Raw genomic sequence first — 20,374 nt, forward strand, 5'->3', positions numbered from 1 at the left:
CTCGTTTGTGATAAAAAAAAAAATCATCAAATTTGCCATTCAAGCTAAAGAAAATAATTTCAGACAATGATTATACTTGGAAAACTGGAAATGACATTAACATGACAGATTTGCCCAAACTCTTCTTTGCATGGGTAACTAAAGTCCTCAGAAGGTAATAAAAGTCAACACAGCATATTTCAAACTTAAGACAAGAAAATAATATAAAATATAAGAACTTGGCTAGTTTTTCTTGAATATGTGTTTAAAAGGAACCTTCCCCTTGTATTTAATTGATGTAAGCCAGAGGTTTCAAAATTATCCCTCTACAAAGCCACATTTTTTTCTTTTACTTCAGGTTCCCTCTTTGAAGGAATGATATCAAACTTTATATTTCTTTTCATTTCAATGGGATATTTGTCTTCTGTAATAAAGTAATTGGTTATCTGATGTTTGTCTTTGTGAAAAGTATGCATCATCAGTTTTTCCTCCAATCACAAGCTATGAAAGGCGTTCAGTGAGTTTTTACTGTATTATCAGGTAAGGGAATTCTAACCAATGAAATTAACAGCAGTGCAATAATAATAATAATAATAATAATAATAATAATAATAATAATAATAATAATAATAATAATAATAATTTATTGGATCGGAAGGACTTTGAGAGTTTGAGTACAGGAGGGCAAGTTGGTGATGTAGTACTAGGGTTTATTCTGCATTGCTGTATCAAAGCACCTATACTGGAAAAGTTTTACTACAATATACAGGGGCTTCCTTCGATGTTTTAACAATGAATTCAGAATGATCGTAAAAGCCAAGAATACATAGACCTTGGTAGAAGCGATTGTAATATTTTTCTACTGTACGGTTAATGTAACATCATGCTATAAACATTGCAAATTATGTTCGATTCTTTTTAAGGCCACGTCATTCAAAATATTGTCGATGACAAACCAACGAAGTATATTAAGAATAAACATAATTTTCCAGCATACCCAATTATTTTGTGGTTAGCAGGGGGGGGGGAGATGGATGGTATACAAAGGAGTAAACAAAACGACGCCTGTGCAAACAAATGTTGTTTACCAAACTCTCCCAGACATTTCTTCAGGTTCAGGGGTCTACTGAAAGCTAATCGTATGACACTTTGCCAAAATCATGCAGGGAACAGGGCACGGGTTTCATGCCCAAGTCTGGATAATCTTCCTGGCGATTTTAGCAGCGTTCTGGACACCATTTGCTGTCACTGGGATCAAGGATGCCATAGGAGGAATGGAGATATCTTCGGGATATCGGAGAGGTATGTTAGTAATGAATAATCATTATTGGTTCCGGAGCTGTTATGGGGTAATTTGTACTTTCCATCAATTGAGGGAAATTATTCTAATAGTTACTAAATCTTTGGCTAACGGTATTGTATTGTAAGCATTAATTTACTAGCTGAACCTCCGTGGAGGTATTGTACTGGATACCTCCATTGTAAACCCCAATTCCACCATATTTCTTCCATCTTGTTGCCTAACATCTCTTAAATTTTACTACTTGGTACAACTGCTGCATTCCCCCCACCCAGTTGTACCTCTGCCGAATGAGCTCCCTGTTCCCAGCACAAATTAATATTTCATCGCAATAGATACAACCAATAATTTGCAGACCGCCTGTTACAAACTTGTAGACCAACCTTACCCAACTAGTTGAAACATTATTGCATTTATGCTATTATCTGTAGCTTAAGCCCAATCCAGTTATCGTTTAAAATCGTATTTTGTAGTGCTTAAGCTACGAAAAAAAAACTTAGCGGGACAGCAAATCCTTAAATCGTAGGCCTACACCACTTCATCCGATGCCTGTGGTGAGATTTTTTTTTTTTTTATGTAACCACACTAACAATCGCGATGTATTATGCAGTTTATCCACCTTTTTCACGGACTAGCTGTATTGTAGTATGTAATAGATTATTAGGCCTCCTTGCAATATTTATAGACACCGACTCATTCTCCGTAAAAGTGAAATAATTGTAGTCTGTGCCAAGGTCTCCTGTACACTGTGGACCAAGTACTGTACATAATCATTTGACACATATACGACCTTTATGAGTTTCACATGAGTTTGTAAACTCATTAGGCCAACTAAACCTGCTGTAGTAGCAGTCTTTAATGTTTTTCTTTTATTATTTTCTCTCTGCTGACCAGTTGCATATGCGTACGAAAATTAAACTTGGTGTAGGCTACTATCATAGTGAATTTTACAAAAGGTTGTGTTTTCTTTTGATGGGTACTTTAATGGTTATATACTATAGTGAAATACTTGCATGTTGAAATCAAGGGAATATATATATATATATATATATATATATATATATATATATATATATATATATATATATATATATATATATATATATATATATATATATATAGATAGTGTTCGATATTTATGCAAACTAATAATTATAATAATATAAACAAAACGATAAACTTACTCCAAATCTATGGTTTAATTATTCACTTCAAATTACGAAATACTACAGTTAGCCAACCTGTGACTTCATTCAACAGATACAAAAATTAATGCATTTGTCAGACTTTAGGCATAGAGCTATTCTCGGTGTCTTTCTTTAGATGTCACACCGCCTACTTGAACAATCTACCAGTTTCCCAATTCAACCTTTTGCCAAGGGTTCGAAGCATATGTTCTAAAAAGTATAGGCTACAATTGTATTCCCCTTCAAGTGGTGGTCTAACGGGCATTTGTCTAAGCAGTGCAGACAATGATACCAACATCAATATATTTATTATCTTGATTATTGCTTAAAAATGTTTATTTCCTACTCCCAGTAGATTTCAGTTCGTTGGTTTATCCCTCTTCCCTTGATACACAGTAATTTTTAATTATCCCACTACGAAGTTACGGGCTGGCAACACAAGAGCTATGGTCCGCTTTTTATATGGGCGTGATCGATCTGATACATGTATACATACCTATGCTGTAGACACACACTCTCTCTCTCTCTCTCTCTCTCTCTCTCTCTCTCTCTCTCTCTCTCTCTCTCTCTCTCTCTATATATATATATATATATATATATATATATATATATATATATATATATATATATATATATATATATATATATATATATATATATATATATATATATAGCCTATATATACACACACACACACACGCACACACACACACACACACACACACACACACATATATATATATATATATATATATATATATATATATATATATATATATATATATATATGTGTGTGTGTGTGTGTGTGTGTGTGTGTGTGTGTGTGTGTGTGTGTGTGTGTGTGTGGTATATAATTTCTTTACGGCAAAGGCAGTGGCATTGTTAGACATATAACTACTCAATCTCTCCCGATCCCTCGGCTAGAGGGAGAGGTCGTAGTCATACCCTTGTCAAAGGGGTTGCGTGTGTGTGCATATCTATTTAAATATTTACCCTTCATTTTTTACCGGACCGCGTACACTAGTATGGAATATTAACATACTAGGACTTAGGTGAAATACATTTAGGTTATATTAAGCGTTGGAAAGAAGAAACTGATAATAAAGAATTGGGGAGAGAATGATAATGCAGCAATACAAGAGAAATAGGCACACAGTAATGTAACTCTCGATAAAGATCATATATGCCATCTAATGGATAATCTCAGATACGTTCGTGTAAATAATAAGAAAACTCTGACAACAACTATAGTCCATTTCTTTTATCGATGCAGATTTGCACAGACTCGCAGCGGTGCCCTTTTAGCTCGGAAAATTTTCCTGATTGCTGATTGGTTAGAATTATCTCTTCCAACCAATCAGCGATCAGGAAACTTTTCCGAGCTAAAAGGGCACCGCTGCGAGTCTGTGCAAATGTGCATCGCTAAAAGAAATTGACATTTTATAGGTAGGGAGATCTAATGTCCTTGCTCTAAGAGGTAAGACAACTATTTAAATGCCAAGCATGAAATTTAATGAAAGTACATATCCTCGACGAACCTAGTAGGCTAATTTCCCGGATTTGAAAACAATTACTTATAGAAAATATTCGAAGATAACTTTTATCAACCAGTGTGGCTTTAGTTCTAAAATATATCTAAAAAATTTTTGATAAAAAAAGATTAATGATGTGGCTAGCACATGAAAAACGTATAAGAAGAAATGTGAACATATCAGGTTTATGGATACACAGTTATCAATTTGAAAGCGAACAGATTCTCTCTCTCTCTCTCTCTCTCTCTCTCTCTCTCTCTCTCTCTCTCTCTCTCTCTCTCTCTCTCTCTCTCTCTCTCTCTCTCTCTTTTTACTGTGATATTTCAGCAATCTATCATGTTAAAGAAAATGCTTGGACAAGGAATTTGCAAGGCATTTGGTCACTGGTATTTCACCACACTTCACTGTGCCATCTGAGGTTTCCGTTCATTAGTCAACTCATACAATTTTGATGATCTGCCAATATATGAAAAGATGGAATTATGATACTAATTTACTATGCCAATAAAGGCGCAAGTAATAATAAAGGGAATTATTTATGACTGAAAAGAAGTTTTGCGTTCACCCGTATTGCCTGTAACACCATATACTTTAGGTTTCAAGAAATAATAGCAACGTATACAACACAAATTTTATCAATATCACGCTGTCAGTCAACAAGGGAACATTAGTCTAATGAAATAGTTGATAAGAAAACGCTATGTGTATTCTTTTATCAGCAAAATGAGATCGGCTCGCTTCCAATGTAATATGCAAACATAAGACTCTATACTCCATACGAAATATGATATTGACATTTCATCCCCTTCTTACAACGATCGATTTCTTGGCTTAATAAATTATGGAAGTTTCTTTGTTACTCGTTATTAAGGTCCCTTTATTTATTATGCAGATCTTATTACAGGACACTTCCCACCTCTTTCAATAAGTTTGTATTTTACATGCATGGATGCACCTCTTGTGTGTGTGTGTATATATATATATATATATATATATATATATATATATATATATATATATATATATATATGTATATGTATATGTATATGTATATGTATATGTATATGTATATGTATATGTATATGTATATGTATATGTATATGTATATGTATATGTATATATATATATATATATATATATATATATATATATATATATATATATATATATATATATATACATATATATATATATATATATATATATATATATATATATATACATATATATATATATATATTTTATTACGACCGGCAAATTACATCAAATACAGAGCTCTAAAGTCATCTGCTTATTTTTACATAAATCTGTTACACTTGAAAAATAATACCTAAGCTCTGAGAATATTACATAACTCCCAGACGGCAATACATCAAAACACTGAATATTCAAAGGTCTCTTACTTTACTCTCAAAACAAATCTGGGTGGTTATTGTACTTGAACTATTAAAAAACAACCTCTTACTGCAGTTCTTAATCAGGGGATACGAGCACTTACTGTTAAGATATATGGGTGATCGAAAAACTGCATAATTTACACAAATAAATATATTTTATAAAAAGTTAATAAAGAACTAAAGAATTAACACCAAAATTAAATCAATCGAAATATTAAATCTGAACAAAAACCTTATACTAAAACAAGAAAATATTACACTCTGAAAATTATATAATCAGTTGTTTCACTGAAAATTAAAGTTTACATTTATTTAATTTTGATAATTAATGACAATAGTCATCACTTTAACACTCTAATGATTAAACCTTCAATGAAATTTTCATAAAAGTAACTGATACACTTAGGTTTTTTGGATCATACAAGGTAACTGAACAGTTAAACCAAAATAAATACACTTCACTGTTTTAACCTAAATCTCACAGTGCCCGTTACAAAAATTTATATTAAACAAGTACTTATATTAACACAATACACTTGAAATATCATTCAAAATTTCATTAACATCTGAACACACTAAACACAATATATGTTGGATAGAAATCGTTAATCATGTTTGAGGGGGCACACATTTGATGCACTCATGAGGAGAGGGCGGACAAACTTTGGCTCTTTTAAAGGGACAGGCTTGATCTCTTCTGCTCCTTACGATTTCCTAGGGGCACATATATATTGACTTGAAACTTCTAGATATTTCTGAATAGATCATTCTCATGGCTTGAGGCAAGGCTCTAGCGGCGAGGTTGCCATCATATTTTGAACAGGGGAACAAACTTTGCTTGCAAGGCAACCCTCTCTCTCCCACCTACCCCTTGAAACATTAAAAAAAAAGTTAATCTATTTCGAAAAAGTTCATTTACTTTCTGACCAAGAAGAAATATAAACATGACGTAATACCTCGTGAAGATGATGTAAGCTCCCTGTTCAAACCTCGTATGGGTCATACAGCATACCTAATCGAGTTTACATAAGACTTCGTAACAAAATACGTGAAATAAAAAGTTAGTTCTTAAAAATAACGTAAATTACATATATGGACTTGAATAAAAAATACAGTTAAATGAACGATGAAAGCCTCATGTAATTTACATACAAATACGTAAACCTACATGAGAGGCACTTACCTTACAAGCAGGCTATACACCTCTTAAATACTCAAATGAAATACATGAATAAAATATTTAATCTACACTAGACCAACTTTGTAAGAATATATATATATATATATATATATATATATATATATATATATATATATATATATATATATATATATATATATATATATATATATAAATTCATATATATATATATATATATATATATATATATATACTGTATATATGTAGCCAACATATATAGATATATATCTTCATCATCATCAGTCATAACTAGTCTATTGCACTACAAAGGCCACAGCCATGTCCTATGTCCTAGAATATCTTGCGCTTTAGTTTGCTCTCGTAACCATGTTGCTTTTTTCTGTCATTTAGTGTTATTCTCATCATTATTCTTTCCACAGCAATTTCAGAAGTGGCTACCTTATGTTCTAAGGCTTTAGAAGTTTTATTCCAGCTGTTACCAAGTTGTGGAATGATCTTCCTAATCGAGTAGTTGAATCAGTAGAACTTCAAAAGTTCAAAGTTGGAGCAAATGTTTTTATGTTGACCAGGCTGACATGAGTCTTTTTATAGTTTATATATATGACATATCTGTTTTTGACGTTGTTAATAGTTTATATAGGACATATCTGTTTTGACGTTGTCATTGTTTTTAGAATGATTTATTCTCATCATTCCTGATTTCCTTTCCTCACTGGGCTATTTTTCCCTATTGGAGCCCTTGGGCTTATAGCAATTTGCTTTTCCAACTAGGGCTGTAGCTTGGCTAGTAATAATAATAATAATAATAATAATAAGGCTCAGAGTTTCTGATGCAAAGGTTAATACTGGTATGATCGTTTGATTAAATATTTCTTTTTTAGAGAAAGGGGCATTTTACGTTTCATTATTTCTTTTTGTTCACTAAAAGCTCTCCATTCCATGCTTATCTGTCTTTTATTTCCGTTTCATATTCTGGGGAAATGCTTACTGTTTGTCTTAAGTATGTATATACATTAATAATGTCTGGAAGTTCGTCCATAATCCTTATTTGTTGTCTCTGCATTTTCTTTGAACATTATCTTAGTTTTACTCGTATTAATTTTCAGTCCTAGATTTTTGCTTTTTCTATTCAAATCTTCTATCGTCTTTTGCAGTTCCTCCCATGTTTCACAATGCAGAACTATTATATGTCATCTGCAACTCTCAAGTTGTTAAGGTATTCCCCATTAATGTTAATTCCTATATTTTCCCAATCTGAATTCTTAAAATCTTTTTCTAGGCACACTATGAATAATTCAGGAGAGATGATGTCTCCCTGTCTAACACCTTTCTCAATCGGAATGTTCTCACTATCTTTATGTAGTTTTGGGATTGCTCTACTTCCCATATAGATATCCTCAAGTGTTCTAACATAAGATTCATCCATTCCTTGTCTTTGAAGGACTTCCATTACTGCTGAAGATTTGACCGAACCGAAAGCTTTCTCCTAGTCTATAAATACCATTATCTGCTTAATTACATTGATATGGTCAGTTGTTGAATGCCCGCTTTTAAAGCCTGCCTGCTCTCTTGGTTGATTAAAGACTAGCTGTCTTTCTATTCGGCCTAATAGGATCTTTGTAAATATTTTATATATTACAGAGAGTAAACTTTAATATTTTATATATTACAGAGAGTAAACTTATTGGGCGGTAATTTTTCAGGTCTTTTATGTCTCCTCTTTTGTGATTTAGTATAACGATAAAGTTTTTCTATGGTGTAGGTATAGAGCATTCTTGCAGACATTTTGTTTAAAGGAGTGAGTTTTACTACTATGAAATCTCCTCCAGTTTTTGTTATTATTATTATTATTATTATTATTATTATTATTATTATTATTATTATTATTATTATTATTATTATTATTATTATTATTATTAGCTGAACTACAACCTTAGTTGGAAAAGCAAGATGCTATAAGCCCAGGCGCTCCAGCAAGGAAAAAACAGCCCAGTGAGGAAAATAAATAAGGAAATAAATAAACTACAGGAGAAGTAATGAACAATTGAAGTAAAATATCTTATGAATAGTAACTACATTGAAATAGATCTTTCATGATAATAAAAACTTCAAAAAAAAAAAGAAAGAAGAGAAATAAGATAGAATAGTGTGCCTGAGTGTACCCTAAAGCAAGAGACCTTTACCCAAGACAGTGAAAGACCATGGTACAAAGGCTAGAGAACGATAGTTTGATTTTGCAGTGCCCTTCTCTTAGAAGAGCTGCTTACCATACCTTCCCAAGAGGAAAGTAGCCACTGAACAGTTACAGTGCAGTAGTTAATCCCTTGAGCAAAGAAGAATTGTTTGGTAATCTCAACATTGTTAGGTGTATGAGAACAAAGGAGACTGTAGAAAGGCTGTTCGGTGTATATTTAGCCAAGGTAAAAATTAGCGGTAACCAGAGAGAAATATCTTATGTAGTTCCATCTGGCCAGTCAAAGGACCCAATAACTCTCTAACGGTAGTGTCTCAATAGGTGGCTGGTGCCCTGGCCAACCTGCTTTGCCTCTTTTCATGCTTTTTAATGCTTTCTTTACTTCTACTGTTACGTTTGGTACCAGCTCAGGTGTTTCATTATTTCTATTGGCAAAGTTATTTCTTACATCATCTCTTACGACTCCTTCATATGTACCCTCTTCTTGGCTTTGATTACTAATTTAATCCAACTGAGCATTATGGCTGAGTTCGCTTAGTGTTCAAAGTCCCGCAGTCCTTATTTCAATGCTAGGAAGTGCCTTTACTTGTCTAAAATGTCATCTGAAGGCTCAGCAATCCCCATCTGGCTGTTTCCCTGGTTTCACCATCGTGATATGTGCCCTGCCTCCCCGCACCTATAGCAAATCACAGTTGGATTTGGGTTCTTGGAGCTCTTTGTCATGAGAAGGCTTAATCATGTGAAGCATTTACTCCCAAGCACTGGATTCTATCCCTGTCCTCCAACCCAATCAGAGTGCTGGCTTTTTAACTGTTTGACAACCACTTCTCTTGCAGCCACTGCAGTGGTATGGGGCACGCCCTAAGACACCATTATCTTAGCCTTTATCCCCAGATGGTCCATGAGCATGCACACAAAATCCAGCACCTGTTGCAGCTCTGGGTAGTCACGAATACCAACTTGATGGTTGTTTCTAACCCTTAGTCCTTGTACCTAGGTAGTCCAGCTAATCATAATATTTCATTTGCAAAAATGTCCACCTGCTCCCCACTTCACCTCAGCCTTACTAACTGCCCATGCACTGCAGCTCCAGCCTAAACTCCTCATTATCATTGACCTGTTATTCAATTTGATTCATGTCCAGGTACAAGATTAGGGTGCTTTCCTCCAAGTACTGTGGTAACAAGCCCACCACATCCTCGATCTTTTGAATCCTAGCTATCAACTTGGCCTTGAGCAACCATGCTATCAGATCTCTCTCGCCACTATAAGGCCTCATTATGTTCCCACCAAGTTTTATTTTTTTCTGTCATATTATAGGCCTAGATAGCTTGTGGTGTTGCCAATAAATTGTGTTGGTCTAACTGCCATTAGTCGCTCTACAAAGAGCAAACAATGGCTATAAAGATGAACTAGGCCTCCTCCCTTAGTACAGGGTCAACAAACATGAGAGCGATCCAAGTATCAATGTGGAACTCCCAACTTGACTCAAGATGGGTTGACCTAACTCATTTAAGTTAACTGCCTCAATATTGTTCTTTTCCCCATCCTCGTATTCTCACCAATCGATATCACAAAATCTTACAACAGCTTCAGTACTACTGTATTCCTACACACCAATACTCAGACTCCTACACCAAAATCTCAGTGCACCCACTACGGTCCATAATCAGGTCAACAATGCTGCCAGATTTGACCTCCTTTGCTCTTTCCTCTGAACATCACTCCTCTTCATTCACTCATTACACAAGTTCTCCCTTGATTCATATCACATATAGGGCAAAATTATTTCTAAATTTGAATTTCATTGAAACTGATGTTGATATTAGGTGACAAACAGGATTTCATACTTTCGTGATGTTAAATGAATTATTAGTACACTCCACATGGTAAACTGTAGGCATTTTTAATTGGTCTGTAGAGTCCCTTCCTTTTTTAGCCTGGTACTTTATCTCCAATCTTGATTATATTCTTAGTTTTTGTTGCGTCCAATCTCTTCTATATTTTACTTCATAGTGCAACTGTAGAGTCCCTAAGTTACACTTTAGTGATAAGTAGCCTTTTCAGCTCCAGCAACTTGGCATGTCAAAAGTTCATTAATTCAAATCTGTAACATTTATTCATAAAGAGTTTTTTTTTAAAGTATGTGTACTCTGCTTTGCAGGAGGACAAAGATCTGTCCTGATGAAACAAGAACTTTCTGGTACCAACAGTTCCCAAGAACTTGCTTTTACCGAGAAATATAGTTTTGCTTCCGAAGTGCAAAATGTATCAGTCGTAAATAGACAATCTGCACCGAAGAGGCTTGTAACTAAAAGTGTGGCTTTTAAGGAGGATAAGTGGATAGTGCCCATTTTAGATGTTCAGTCAGAGAAAGGACGCCTTGTTCCAGTGTTGGAGTTTCAGAGAGACCACATCATGTCAGCAGATACTTTTGCTTTGTATAATGCTACTTGGTCAAATTTGCAAAGTTTCAGCTTGTCCTTTTGGGCTAATGTTTATGACTGGAGATTTTACTCACAGCTTGTCAGCTATGCCCTTGACCTAGACAGAGATAATGCTATCTTGATTTGTAAGTCTTGTCAGATTTATTTATTTTGTTCATGCCTTATATGCATAATATGAAATATGACTTTTTATTCTAATGAAGTTCTTTGCCTGTGTTCTTTACAAATTCTACCACTAACTCATTCTTTTTAATTATTCCAGCCCAGTCATGGATGGGTCTTGAATATTGGGAAGGTGAAGTTCGCCTTATTTTTCCGTGGGAAGATGATATTGCTTATATACTGGAATGGATACATGTCTGCATAGTTGTCTCCAGAACAAAACATATCTTGTATATTGATGGAAAAGAGGTCTTACAACAGAAAAGAATTTATTCAAACTGGAATGCCGGTGATCCCCAGGTTGTCTTGGAAAAGGGAGGCATCCTAGTCCTTGGTCAGGATCAAGACAAACCAGGTGGGGGGTTTGAACGTAAACATTCCCTTTGTGGCTCAATTGCCGATTTTCATCTTTTTGAGACCCTTTTAACAGCAAAAGAAATTAGAGCTCTCCATCACTTCCAGCCACTTGCTCAGAAATCTTTACTTGATCTAAGAGACCCTAATTGGCTTTTCAGAAATGTTCTGTTAAGTGAAATGAAAATTGAATCCTTATATGCAACGCAAGTGACAGGAAAGTTCTTCCTCTTTTTTGAAGAAGTGGCCAGCAGTGAAGTATTAAAGCTATGCAATGACTTGGGAGGAGATCTACCCAGCTCTGAAAATATTAAGCAAATGCTTATCACATTGAATGAGTATTTTTTGTATTCGGGTAGGGACTTCATCAAAATAAGTGTCTTTTACCAACAGAGCACCAGTGCAGCAAAAACTGTTAGGAGCCTAAAAGTCATTTGGGAAGCTCAGAAATACATAGAAGCCATGCCAAGTATCGACATCAATAGTAATCCGTTTATATGCTGTATCAAGAAACAAAGGTATATAAGATTACTTGGAGTGCCAGAAGACATGGAATACATAGTAGACAAATGGTACAAGTTACACATGTATCAAGGTAGTAATCAACTTCAAGGGAAGCATAAAACCTACATCTACTACAGTAACAATAAATGGAGTCTCCAGTCTAAAGAATTGAATAAAAGTGAAGTGCTGATGTATTTACATTCAGCTTCAGATTACCTTCCATTAGGTAGAAGACTTTGGATCCTCAGCCCTAAAAATGAAAGCGTAAAACTTCTATTGACGAGCTGCAACAGTCATCAATTTACTTGTGATTCAGGGGACTGTATCTCTTTAAACCTGCGGTGTAATACATACGTGGATTGCCTAGATGGATCTGATGAAGAAAACTGTTTATGTGTACCCAGTACTGGAAGCACTGGTCCTCCTTTAAAATCACTATCAATCAGCGGATCTATCCTGTTCAATAACATCCCAGAAGTAAACTTGAACAAAAATTTCTTCTCAGCCACAATGTGGATGAATATATCTTGGACGGATGAACGTCTCTATTTACTCAATTTGAGGAACAAAACTGAAACTGTTCTGAAAGCTTATCTCTTCCATTCGAACATGTGGTCACCAGAGCTGGTGTTAAAGCCTCTACAGAACGATATTTCTACCTTCTTGACAACTGGAACTGCCAAAAGGCTGTGTGATGGTAAACAGAGAGTCTTTGACGCAGTGGAAGGTAAATAACAGTTTTCCTCATATTTCTCTTTCTAGAATATTGTGTAACGGAAATTTTCCTATATATAAAGAAATCAACATAGGCCAACCATCACAGCCCAGCTTAACCTGACTTATTTCTTTGGATTTATGTATGCTTTTAAATGAGTGAATGATATGAATGGTATTCTGTGTTATTAATCATTGTCGTTTTTTTCATATAAAATCATTCGTTTTGAGTGCCATAATGGAGCTTTTTGACTTCCCAGCCCCTATCGTTGGGTAGCATTACTCCATTATGTACCACACTTCAATTTAACATGGCCAGTTCCGACATTCTTTTAAGTCACTATGCAGGTGTTGCCTATTGCAATTTTTACTTGTATTCGTATGATTTTACCCGCTAAATTAGAAATAATTATGCTGCAATATTCCATACGTTTACTTGCAGATATGAATACACGCAACTGTTTAGATAATATACACAGATATACACACTACATGTACACAGCTGTACAAAACGTAAACTTGGGTGCCATGTATTAATTTGCACTTTAATGGTTAACAATATCTAACTGAATACATGAAATTAATAAATACTTATTCTGAAATATCCTGTATATTATTGTGTAAATAAGTAACTGGATTTGACCCTTTGTGTTAGTTTGATTTCAAACTTATATTTATCAATAAATTCCATTGACCATTTGAAACATTTTCTGATAAAGTGCCATTCCACTTCCTTTGTCAACACCTGCCGTAGCTTTAGTTTCCCCAGTCGCCCTAACAGTATCATAAAGAAACCATAGTATGTAGCAATAAATTGTAGCTCGGTATTTAGTTGAGTGCTTGTCCTTTCTTAGCTAAGTCTCTGAACAGAAGTGGGAATTTTCTTTTGTGCTGCCAGCATAGTGGCAAATGTCTTAAGCTAAGCAATCAAAAAAGGAGGTTAGAACTGACAGATGAAACTACCTTTTCAGTACATTAAGAATTTTTTCTCATCATAATATTTCATTGTTACCTATGCTTTGAGCCATTGTGTGCATACAGTGAGTGTTAATGTCTGTGTTTTTGTGCTTGAAAACGTTGTCTGTAGATATGAGTGTGGCCTGCGTGAGCATGTGGAACTCTGCCACATAATTAGTCATTATATATAAAGTTTGGGTTGAAGGTGGAAGATATAGTATTATTTCTTTAAGGGCAACCAATTTAAATACGATGCTAACAAACACTTGACCCTAAGTCTGCTCTAATGAACACTGTTAAGGAACGAGTTTGATGTAAATTGAATCTGATGGAAATTGCATTGTTGAAGATATAAGATATGATAACACTTAATTTCAAAGTTAATTATCTGAACATTCATGCCATTTTCTGTACTTTTTAACAGATCATGAGGTAATGCTTGTTGATCTTTAATGTATAAATTCAGTAGATGCTATTAAGAATTACGCAGAGCATTCAAACATTATGAATTGATATTTCGGTGAACCATGTTGTTTAGCAATGCTTATGTACAGAAAGAGTATAGTGAGATCATTTTACACTTTCAAAGTGATATTTCGATGTGCTTTCTGAAAATATTTTACAATCTATTTAGAATTGAATTATTCTTGCACCTGTAATGAAATATCTCTTTTCAACACTATCATTTAATAAGAGATTGTTTGGACTCTTAATCGTAAGTGAAAATTCAGTATTTTTTGAATTATAAGAGAATGACTGTATCAACTAATACTAATCTTCCATTTTACCTCTGCTCTACCTTCATTTCCTCTACCTTGGTGTCCAACCTCTTTAACTTTTACTCAATACCCCGGTGGCACCTCGCCCGCCTTGACCCCATCCTCTGGCTTCATGGCTCAAATTCTATGAACCAAATCGACTAACATCTCAATCAAGTCCTAATAAAATCCCCCCAGAAATGATGTTCACAATGGAATGTTTCGAGATATGGAGAAAGGAACTTATTTACGTGATGTGGCAATGCGAGTTCAACCTCAAGAAATTTCCTTTCGAAAGCGTCCCGTGTCGTCTGAGCGTCGAATTGGATGATGACCAACTATGGCATCGGGTGAACGTCAGCCTTCCCATGTTCTCTCATCTTCCTTATGAAGTAAGTCCCTTGCTTTGTTTGGTATTTTAGTCTCCTGTTAAAACAGGTGTCATATGGACGATAATCTTCATTAACAAAACTTAAAAATCCCCAGTGACTACACACAACATCTGTTGGTTGCTTAGAATAAAATTGGTCCTATGCCAGTATGAACTCTCTCTCAGTGATGTAAATGGATGAAGTAAATTCTATTGCCGTAGCCTTTCTCTTAGGCAATAGTCATTAAATGCTAAAGCACTTTTGGCATGATTTATTTTAAAGCAACCCTTTCCTAGTTTTCTGGATCTCTTCTTGTTCCTGTCCTCATAGATAGAATTTTAAAGGAAAAGATAGAATTTGTTACCGTGCTTCTCCATTTATTCAATTCTAGTCAACACATATCTTAACCAATAACTAATGACTCGTCATTGCATATATATGAAGAAATCGTTATACTGATATAATGGCATAAAATGATATAAAACACAAATTTGAAGAAATTTAAAAACATCATAATACATCAAAACAACAAATATGAAAATTTGAAGATATTGTACACAAAAACTCATGAACAACCCTTGATTGTGGGTAGGAAGTTCATATGTTTGGGCTTGATTTTAGTGCTGCCTATGACGGTGTTAATTATGAGGCCCTTTCTTTTCAAACTCAAATGGTTGGGAGGAGGTTGGTCTTTTTTAAGCATTGCTATTGAATGTTTAAGTAACAGACTGCAAAGAATAGTTGTTGATGGGCACTATAGCGACTATAGGAATGTGATATCTGGTGTTCCTCGGGGTAGTGTTCTTGGCCCATTACTTTTCATACAATATACACATGGTATGTTGTTTTGCTTAGAAAACAAGCTCTTTTGCATATGCAGACAACGTTACTTTCTTTCAATCAATTTCCTCTGAATGTAGATCTGGGGTGGCTGAATGTCCTAATAGAGAATTATCTCGAATTAGTGCATGGTGCAAATTATGGGACATGTAAGTTGAACCCTAAATAAACTCAAAGTATGATTTTAAGTAGGCCGAGGACAGTGGTTCCTCAACACGTAGATCTCTGCATTGATAATGTTTTGTTAACTATATACAACTCCTTTGAAGGTTTAGGTGTGATTCTAAATTGCAGATTTACGTTTGAGCAACACATTTGGTCTGTATCTTTTTCATTTGCACAAAAAATGGCTTTTTAAGACTGCACAAAAAATGGCTTTTTAAGAGTCTTTTGAGATTTTTTAGTGATCGATCTATTCTGAATTGTTTTAATTCTTTAATTTTACTGTGTTTCGAGTATTATTCTGTCTGGTCTTCAGCTGTTGACTCTTATCTTCTTATGTTGGACTTTAACTTGCAGTCTTTTAAATTTCTTATTCTTGATCATGAAATTATTCTATCGCACCATCGTTCAATGAATTCTTTATGCATGTTGCATAAGATATTTCATATTTCTGACTATCTTTTGCATTCAGATGTTCCCAGACTGTACTATCCTCTACATAGTACTAGATATGCAGTTAGTTCTAACGGTCTTGCCTTCTCTATCACAAGGCTCAATACTACGCAGTATTCTATGATCATGTTGTGGAAAGATATTCCTAATCAGGTGGTTGAATCGGTGGAACTTCAGAAGCTCAAATTTGCAATTAATGTTTTTTTTTTTTTTTTTTTTTTCTGTTGAGCAGGCTGACATGAATCTGTCATGAATCTGTCTTCATAGTTTATATGTTATTTAAACTATGAAGACAGACTGTCATATTATGACAGATCTTTTTTAACGTTGCTACTAATATTAAGATATTTTGTATTCTTTATTCATTATTTCTCATATCATCATCATCTCATCATCCCCGCCTACACCTACTAACGCAAATGCCTCGTTTAGTTTTCGTCAGTCATCTCTATCTTGAGTTTTTAATTCAATGCTTCTCCATTCATCATCTCTTACTTCACGCTTCATAGTTCTCAGCCATATAGACCTGGGTCTTCTAACTCTTCTAATTCCTTGTGGAGCCATGTTAAACGTTTGGTGAACTAATCTCTCTTGGGGAGTGCGTAGAGAATGCCCAAACTATCTCCATGTACCCATCACCATGATCTCATCCACATATGGCACTCGAGGTATCTCTCGAAATAGAAATGAAACTTCTCATATAGTTTATTTATTTATTTCCTTCCCAAGGTGGGAAATTTTCCCTGTTGGAGCCTCCTGTTTTTCCAACTAGGGTTATATCTTAGCTATAGTCACTGCAGACATTCCTGGCAAAATAAGCCCCGCCCTCTGATGAAATCATAGCCAATCGTCTCCCGGGTTAACAGTGGTCACAATACATCCCCTTTAAGTGATTATAAGTTAGTATAGTTTGAAATTTGTGTGGGGATGTATTTTGACCACTGCTAATGTGGGAGACAACGTGATTGACTATGACGTCATCAGGGGGAGGTGCTTATTTTGCCCAGAATCTTTGGGGTGACTACAATATAATAATAATAATAATAATAATTAATGCTACTGAATACATATATATCCTTTATACATATTCAGAACACCAGTTGGAGTTCCTGAGACCTTGTTCTGGAGAAAATCTTGATTCCTAACTCACTTCCACACCATCAGTTTTTTCAAGACTTTAGGTTATTTTCTGGTGGCATGGTGCAGAATGTCACCAAGCTGGAGGGTAGGACATAGTCTGTGGAAAATTTGAAAATTCAACACATGCTGCTACATTAGGATGGACACTGCTTCAGCAATCACCAACCTCCCAGTAAGCTTCCTATGTCCCTGACAAATGACAAGATCATTTAATAAAGGTTTTAATCATTTGCATCAACGAAATACTGATGTATGGACCCATTACTGCGGTGAACTTGAAGTATCTTCTGGAGCATTATTGTCATCTGGCCAATGTTGCATGTATTAATGGGCTTATACTCTCCTTCCGATCCTCTGAATTTTTAAACTACATTAGTCTTACACTGCTTTGGTATTCTGGGAGCATGGCTGTTTATCATCTTAAGGGCAGTTATCAAGTTTCCCTTCTTGTATTTTATCAGGAATACCTTTTCAAATGGTGCTTTTAGTTTTACTCCTTATCCATAGCTCGCATTCTGATAGAGAATTTCATCTTTCTGGTCATTATTTGATTTCATTATCTTTGTGCAAAATCTTCCATTTTCCTCCCTATCATTTCCCTTATGACATTTCTGGGATATTCATTGTTCATTAAAATCTGTCTTATACATTCCAATTCTTCAAAGATATCTTTTCTACTGTTGTAATGGAAGAAGACCGTTTTGATATAAGCACCAATGAACGACCTCTTGTGTGAGTCTGGATGCCCTCCCCGTGCGTTGAAGCACCTACCAACATTTGTAGATTTCGTGAAGATTGATGTGGCATATATTTAATTTGATATATTAATACATTTCTGACTGGACTGTGCTAAATTATTTCAATGGTCTCTATGTAACCTTTGGTGTAGGTTCTATAATACAAACCTATGCAAGAACTGCACGGTATCTCTTAACTTTACGTTTAGATGATAAAGTACGATAAACATACCACAGCATAAGTTGAAATAAAAAGTATATGCTGAAAGTGCTGAAGTCCAGTGGTCAATTACTAAAAGTCCGAATGATACAGACTGGAGCTAATTTATTCATTTTAGTATTTATCCTATAACCCAGAACTCATTTGTTCTAAGTTGGAAGAAATGTATGATTTAAACCATTACACTGAAGTTGTAAAGACTGATTATATAGATGATCAATAACCCAAAGCCTTGTGTTTCAAAATATAGAAAATGCTGAAAAGAAAAGATAATTAAAGATCATATGACTCATATATAATTTGATTTATATACCATTTTCAATTTAGATTTCTTGACAGGTTTCCCTCGTATTCTACTATATCAAAGGATCTACAGTTGTCATCAAGCTGCTATTTCTAAGAAAGTACGGCGGCTATGTTGTCACTACATTTATTCCAATCATGATTCTCAATGCCATCAGTATCTTCACTTTTCTCTTCGAGCCCCAAGATTTCACCAATCGCATCATGGTGACCGTCAGTCTCCTGATCGTAGTGGCTTCTCTATCCGCGCAGACGGCTTCTTCCCTACCGAACACGTCGTACACCAAGTGCATAGACCTGGTGTTCCTCAGCACCATCTTCTTCCTCTCCACCGTGTTTGTTAGCCATGTCATCTGCTCCATCATCTGGCGTCGTAGGAAAATTGATGATTTTCAAGCATTTGGTATGTACGGTAATAAGGTGCCACGGAAAGACACATACCCAAGACTCAATATTGTAGCAGCAATTTTTTGTTTGTTCACCGCGACAGCCTGTGTTCTTGTATGCATCGATTACTGTATTTAAGTGCAACAACTATAGATAACTCGTAGAAAATCACCATAGCATTCCCAATTGTATGTAATTAGGTTCCCTTTATTTTGACGATGGCTCTTTAGAATTTTCAATTAGCATTGCAAAAGATAATTGAAAGATTAGGCTGATAATTATATACTAATTTTGAACTCCTTTTTTTTTTGTCATAGGAGAAATAGTAAGAAACCAAATGTGATTGTCTAACTCTTAAGCATTCTGAACAGAACACTTTCAAGAATATTATTACAGTATACATTAACTTGAGATATGTGAATAAATTGTAACATGTTTCATATATATGTCCATAAAGAGGCAAATCGCAACCAATATCGAAATGAAAATTGAAATAGAGCAATTTGGTGATAAGAGGCTACTGTGAACTGTAAGTTGTCTGAACAGATATAAGTGTATTCAATTGATGTACATCGCACAGCACTTCCATTGCCCGGAATATCATGTGTAGCTAAATAAGTGAATGTTGCAGTAATTCCTTTAAGAATCTATAGGGAGTTGCTAATTATATTCCTGATTTTGTTAAGGAATGAAATTTGTTGGCTGTACTCTACTTGTGGGTTTACCAGATACATCTGTTGGATCCGCGCGCCATTTATTTTGCATGGTTTAACTGTCTGCATATATTGTGCTGTTATCAAGTTAGCTAGCTAATTGTGAAAGACTTCATTCTTGTCTACTCATAAATCTGAGAACATCAGATGCGTTGAATGTTTCTTACTTTGTGCGTTTTAAATTATTATTATTATTATTATTATTATTATTATTATTATTATTATTATTATTATTATTATTATTATTATTATTATTATTGCCTTTGACATCTTCAAGTGCTGTATGTAAATAAATGTAGACCTAATTTGTTGTAAACAAATGTAGAGCTGAATGTTGTAATTTTTTAGTCATAGTTCTAAAGTGGATATATTTACCAAGTTAGTTAGCAGATTTCCTTCTT

At 34.6% G+C, this 20,374-nt stretch overlaps 1 protein-coding gene across 1 annotated transcript; it reads left to right on the plus strand.

Annotated features, from left to right (window-relative positions):
- The first annotated feature begins 1,018 nt into the window (after positions 1-1,018).
- Positions 1,019-19,796, plus strand: LOC137658466 (uncharacterized). The gene is made up of 5 exons (XM_068393201.1): positions 1,019-1,281; positions 10,916-11,323; positions 11,461-12,945; positions 14,846-15,039; positions 18,910-19,796. Exons 1-5 carry the CDS (start codon positions 1,140-1,142, stop codon positions 19,396-19,398), a joined length of 2,718 nt encoding a protein of 905 aa, XP_068249302.1. The 5' UTR covers positions 1,019-1,139; the 3' UTR covers positions 19,399-19,796.
- The last annotated feature ends 578 nt before the right edge of the window (positions 19,797-20,374 follow it).

The sequence above is a fragment of the Palaemon carinicauda genome, chromosome 19 (genome assembly GCF_036898095.1).
Source record: "Palaemon carinicauda isolate YSFRI2023 chromosome 19, ASM3689809v2, whole genome shotgun sequence".
Lineage (NCBI taxonomy): Eukaryota > Metazoa > Arthropoda > Malacostraca > Decapoda > Palaemonidae > Palaemon > Palaemon carinicauda.

Coding starts and splice junctions, on each gene's coding strand:
- LOC137658466 (XM_068393201.1), top strand. CDS start 1,140: ATGCAGGGAACAGGGCACGGGTTTCATGCCCAAGTCTGGATAATCTTC. Junction 12,946..14,845: donor AGTCTTTGACGCAGTGGAAG/GTAAATAACAGT, acceptor AAATCCCCCCAG/AAATGATGTTCACAATGGAA. Junction 15,040..18,909: donor TCTCTCATCTTCCTTATGAA/GTAAGTCCCTTG, acceptor ATTTCTTGACAG/GTTTCCCTCGTATTCTACTA.